Source organism: Mesitornis unicolor, unplaced genomic scaffold, assembly GCF_000695765.1.
Source record: "Mesitornis unicolor isolate BGI_N332 unplaced genomic scaffold, ASM69576v1 scaffold9790, whole genome shotgun sequence".
NCBI lineage: Eukaryota > Metazoa > Chordata > Aves > Mesitornithiformes > Mesitornithidae > Mesitornis > Mesitornis unicolor.
Window position 1 is genome coordinate 35,280 of NW_010158948.1, and position 5,816 is coordinate 41,095.

Sequence of the window (5,816 nt, forward strand, 5' to 3'; positions counted from 1 at the left end):
TGCACCAACGCTGTGCCCACAGGCTCAGCAAGATGCAGAGCAGAAGGGCAGAAGGTAGTTTTAGCATTCAATAAAAAACTGAAAACGTGTTTTAAATCTTTGAATCTTTACGCTTTTGAACTTGTAACTTGCAGAGGTGACTGGACTATCACCTCCACCTCACCCTCCTCACTGCTGACAAATTCTCCAAGTCTTGAGATCCAGCTGGGGGAGTCTCAGCTGTTCCAGTGGACTGGAGGGGAATTTGCACCCATCTCTTTTTGTTCAGGTATTTTATGCTCACTATCAATAATGGAATTAGGCATTGAGAAATCATTTTCCTCAGTGCAAGGCTTCAACGAACCCTGAAGGATGAAGGCTTCAACACGAACAACCCTTCAACGAAGCCTTGCAACATCATTACCAGCCACAAAAAGGATTACAGCAATTTCAACGGCATCTCTATCTCTCTATACCTTTCCTATGCCATGTGAGTCTGGAAGGAGTTTGAAAGAATAACGGCAGCAAAACCACTCTGGGGAGGTTGACAGAGTAAAAGCAAAGAGTTCAGATGTTTCAGCTGTGCATTTCAAAGTGGAGAAGCAGCAGCGCAGTTCCTGCTGGGAACAGCTGACGGGTCAGGGTGCAAATGTCCCAGCCTTGTGCCAGGGACGAGGATTTTTCCTGCCTCCTCCAGTGCAAAGAAAATGCATTTCCAGCACCAGCAGCGCTACTTAGGGTCCCATCTGCCAGCTTGTCTGTGAACAAGGCAGTCATCCAAAGCCACAGAGCAGCGACAGGAGAAACAGTAAGAAGACAACAGGAAAAACGTCTCCTGGTGTTACAGAAGTATGTAGGCATCTCCATGAAAGTCCCCATTGCTTCCCCACATTTGGCATTCCTACCAAAATCAGAGGAAGAGCAGTAGAAAGTAGCAGGGAAAAAAAATCTTCTTGCCTGCATAAAAAATTCAGTTGTGGAGAGGAAAAGCCATTTTTGGAGGAAAAAATATTGCTGTCTGGAAATTTGAGGTAGAATCTACTTAAGAGCAGTTGAGCAGCTCAGGTCCGACTGCGCGCCCCGTGCCTGCAGCGGGATCGCACAGCTGGGGCTGGCGCGCAGCCGTGCCGACGCACAATTCTGGGATTCAGAGCTGAATTCTTGAGATAAGTCTTTTCCAGGAATGTCTGACAGGGCAAACGGAGCAAAGATTGCAACATTTTTTCCATAGTTCTCGGCCTCTTGAAAAAAAAAAAGCCATTATCTAACAAGCAAGTGCAGAAACCAAAGCAACAAGCAGGCAGTTGTAAAAGGCAAAGTGGGCATCTGCCCCCAACCCAGCGTTTCCTCCTTCATCCCTGTGCTGGCTCCCATCAGGGCTGCTCAGCCCTCGCACATGCAGGGGGTTCAAGCCCTGCCAGGAGGAATCTGGGAGGTGGGAGCTCAGCCTCCAGCGAAGCCCACTCCAGGTCTGCTACTGCCCCAAGGAGCCATGGTTCAACAGCCCTCCAGTCAACCCTTGGGTTGTTCTGCTGCTTACTCCACCCCCATAGGATAATCCTTAAGGTTAGAAGCACAGTCCCAAAGCTGCCCCAGTGTTAAATGCAAGCAAATCTTGGTGGCATCTGGTTTTAGCAAGTTCAGCTGCTCACTGGGCATCCATAAAACATCTAAACATCTAAACCAAAGGGTCCCTGTGCAGCAGCATGGCAAGTGAGGGGAGGCTCATCCATCCTCACCGTGCTGAGGCCAAGGTGAACATCACAGCACAACAAACCCCCTCAAAGTCCCCATCCATGCTGAATGCATGAGACTCAGCCCTAATTCCACATATTCCAAGTACCGAGCATCACTCCTTTTCAAAAAGAGAAGAAATAACTGCACTACAGTGGCCACTGTGATGGCCAGAAGGAGAGAAAAAAAAAACCAACAACCTGCCTCTACATAGAGACTGAGTTCTGCCAAAATTCCCCAAATGAGGATTTCTTGCTTGTAGCCCAGAGCAGACCTTGGCAGGCTGCGATTAACCGTTAAGCACCGTCCTTGGCACAGGCACAGAGAAAAAAATTCTTCAAGCTTTCTACAAGCCAGCGTAGCACGCACAGCCTGTGTTTTGAAACAGATTTAAATGAGAACCGTTTGTGGTATTTGGTATAGGATCTTTCAGATTTTTGAAAGTAAGCATATTCCTAGGAAAAAGCGTATGAGGAGTGTAATAAGGATAAGGCAGAAGATGAGCTTGAGCCTCGGAGGTGGCCCTGCCACAGCACCCTTGCCCTTGTCCCCTCTTTTGCTCCAAAAAGTGGCTGACCGCAGCGGCCCTGGCAATGCAGAAGTGGTAGGACCAAGGGGCTCAGGGATGGGCAGCAGGGAGAGAGGGTGTAGGAATCCACTGCAAAGGATGCTGCTGGCATTTTTGTTCTGTTTTTATTAACAAATTTTAAAAGCCTTGCATAAGCCTAGGAAATATCTTCTAGTTTTGTGTTCCTCCAGCCCCATTGAGCTCTGGATCCTGCATCCATGGTCCCAGCAGATGAAGACTGGTCAACAGCAGCACCGCTACCATGCGGGATGGAGAGGGCAGAAGCTTTCACCCAAGCAAAAACCCCTTCTCCTGATGCCAGAGCAGAGCCTTAACACAAATCAGAGCTGGCAGAAAACTGTAAGACTTGAGCACCATGCACCTCTACTCAAAGAGCAGCCCACAGGGGCACCTTTATCAACCAAACCCAGCTCCTTGACCGCGTTTTCAGCAGGTCCATCTTGACTACAGCCCCTTTAATGGTAAAAATAATCGCTGGAAAGGATCCAGAGGAAAGCCCCTCTTTGGGCAGCTTCTGGGAACAGGGCAATACAGACTGGCAACACCCAGCAGGACAATCAGATGCAGAGGAAACCATCCCAACCGCATTTCAGACAAGCCCCTCTCAACACTGACAACTCCCCAACACAGCATCCTTCAAACACCCAGAAAAAGCGATGCAAGTTTGAAAAACAAAAAATTTGGGGAGGCTTTACTCTGAGGGGGATGGGAGGAATCGCTGCCTTTTATTTCAAAGTGCAAGGTCAGCAGTTCTGGAGCACGCGTGACTGGCCAGGAGCAGCCTGCCTACGCTGCAGATGGCCAGCACCAGCCAACTGCTGATGAAGGACATGGCTCCAGAAGGCTCCTGGGCTGGGACGGGCTCCAGCTGCTTCCCGGCCGGCCCGGACACCACCAGGCGTCAGCAGAGACCCGCGGTGATGGCTTTGCTCCCACACAAACCAGAGCCTGAACCCACGCAGGAAAACACTGCTGCTTTCAGCCAGTGGAAGATGAGAGAGGGGCGAGCATCAGCACCTACCACCCCATGATGGGTATCTGCAGGGGTTTTGCTCCCAGCAGGCTGGGAATCAGGGTGAGCCAAATCTCCAAAAACCTCTGTCAGTCTTCCATCACCACAAGACCCTGTGAAAGCATTCAGTGCTCTCCACCACGACTGTTCCTTCCTTGCCAAGATCACGTGGCATCGGTTTGCTCCTATGCCAGGACCACGTTTCCAGTGTAGTGTGAGTGTGCTTGCAGTGACATGGGTATGATTCACAACTGGTTTCACTGGGGGTTACACTGGGAGAATCTGTTTCCAGAGGAAAAGGAAATGCAAGCTAATTGAAAACACATGCTGGGCCCCGTTTTCTGGGGAAATTGAGGCACAGGCTTGTATGACTGCCTGAGCACAGACTTTGTGTTATCACTACATGCCCTGGAAACTGAATCGCAGAGTCTTAGCAAGCACTGCTTCCCTGCTGACCTCAGCAAAGAGCTTACTGAATGATGTCACCCAACGCGACATCAGCCTTCACCCAGCTCTTCAGCCACCCCAGATGTGTGGGTGCCACAGGGGCCATTCCAGCAGCGGGACAAGGCAGGGCTCAGCATATCCAATACATGGTACTTGGTAGCAAACCACCAGTCATGCCCAAATCTCAGCCTATAGAGCAGCAAAAACCCGGGCAGCTTTCTAGAGAGAGGACAGGGTGTCCTCAGGGCACCATGTACATCTTTCAAACACTCACAACCAGAGCAAGAGGGAAGTGTGCCCCAAACAGCCCCTCCACTCCCTGTGAGCCCCGCTCCAAGGACTGCCTCGTGTTTATGCATCCAAGTGTAATGGAAACAGGCTGACAACAGGAGCCCACCAAAAAGCATCCAAGCCAGTCACCTCTACTGTAGCAGGATGTGCTGAGCACCCTGCCGTGGTGCTGCCCATGGGTCTGGTTCCCATGCTAAGCCCCATCACAACTTCACGGACTGATAAGGTGGGAAGGAGCAATATCCCCAGAGCAGACGAGGCAAGGGGAAGGGGTGGGAGGGAACAACTTCAGGGGAGGTGCAGAGAAAAGCAAGAGGGAATCACAACCTGCAAAGGCAAATCTCTCTTGATTTCAGAATGCCAGGGAGGAGAATAAAAGCAAGAGATGGCAGCAGCCCCAGTGCTCACCATTCGTGGACGAGGTCAGGCAGTGGAAGACAGTACCGGAGGTGCAGTTTTGCCAGAGGTCCGCCGTGTGCTCGCCATTGACCAGCCATTGCTGCAAGGGAGAACAGCCCCATGAGCAGGGGGGTGGCAGGCAGCAGCATTTCCCCCCAACCCCAAGGCTTTGGCACCCATCAGCCCCAGCACGTCCCGGCACGCGTGTGCCTGGCTGGGTGCTCCCAGGCACATGCTTTTCTTTAGAAAAGGGTTTGGAAAGTAAATACTGATATTTGCTTTTAGCTGCTTTTTGCCTCAACGGCAGAGAAACAGAAGCTCTTTATTCTCTTTAAACATGGACCAAGTCCCGTGGGGAAAAGCCACTTCCCTCTCCTCCACCATCCTCGCCTGCTGCCTGGCCGGGTTATTTGAATACTTCCACGTGATTTCTAACAACTCAGAAGATTTTTGTAACGTCTTCTAGTACTATTACCACGCCAAAAGAAATTTTTAAAAAATAACGGAAAGAAGAATCTGGTGAAGCAAGTCACCAGCTCCACAAAACTGCTGCCTTTAAACAAAGTTAAACCTCTTCCTAAGCTGATGACGTGTAAACTGGGCTCTGGACCGAGAACGGTGCTGGGAACCCTCTGTGCAGCACCCAAACCTCCATCTTCCCTCTGCTTGCAAAGCTTAACCCTTCAAAATCATCAGCAGGAGTCCATATAGCAGAGCTGGAGAGCAAAACTGCTGGTACTGAGGAGCCAGTGCCCAAACCAGTCCCATTTCAAAGGGTTTTGCTCAGACTGGCCGTGCTGGTCCCAGGGGCTGGAGCCCGTTAGCAGGTGGAGCTACTTTATGAAAGGAGAGAGCAGAGGGTGGTTTGGGTGCTCTCAGGCTGCTCCATGATGTGAACCAGCGCCAGGATGATAAGGAGTGGGCTTCACCAGCGCTCTCCTCTGTACCAACAGGGATGCCCTGCTTACCTGCTGCAGCACAGAACCACGCGACCCACCACTCACACCTGACAGCACAAACATGGAAAGCATTTACTGTCTAAAATACTCCAAAATCCCACTGTTAGTAAGACCAGCAATTGGTAAATTAAGCTTTTCCACTAAAAGCTAGGCTGGAAAATAAACCACAAATAAAAATAACACTTTTTGGTCCTGCCCTGCCATAACCCGCTCCCCCCCCCCCCCCCCAAAACCCTCCCGCCTTTCCAAATGCCAATAGCCCTGTGCTGCAAGAAAATCCGTACTTACGCTAACGATAGTGGAGACAAAGAGGAGCACCAGCACGGTGACATGGAGCACGATGATCCCCAGCAGCAAAAGCAGCATCTTGGCGGCGGTGGAGGGCAGAACTGGAAGGGGAGAGGGA

General features: G+C 50.8%; 1 protein-coding gene across 1 annotated transcript in view; it reads right to left on the bottom strand.

The window, feature by feature from the left end:
- Nucleotides 1-5,810, bottom strand: part of PMP22 (peripheral myelin protein 22) — a 15,894-nt gene extending 10,084 nt beyond the window's left edge. Inside the window, exons 1-2 of the mRNA XM_010185114.1 lie at nt 5,699-5,810; nt 4,461-4,551 (exon numbers count right to left, since the gene is read on the bottom strand). Coding sequence (XP_010183416.1) covers nt 4,461-4,551; nt 5,699-5,776 — 169 coding nt within the window. The 5' untranslated portion in view covers nt 5,777-5,810. The remainder of the gene's footprint in view (nt 1-4,460; nt 4,552-5,698) is intronic.
- Between the last annotated feature and the right edge of the window lie 6 nt (nt 5,811-5,816).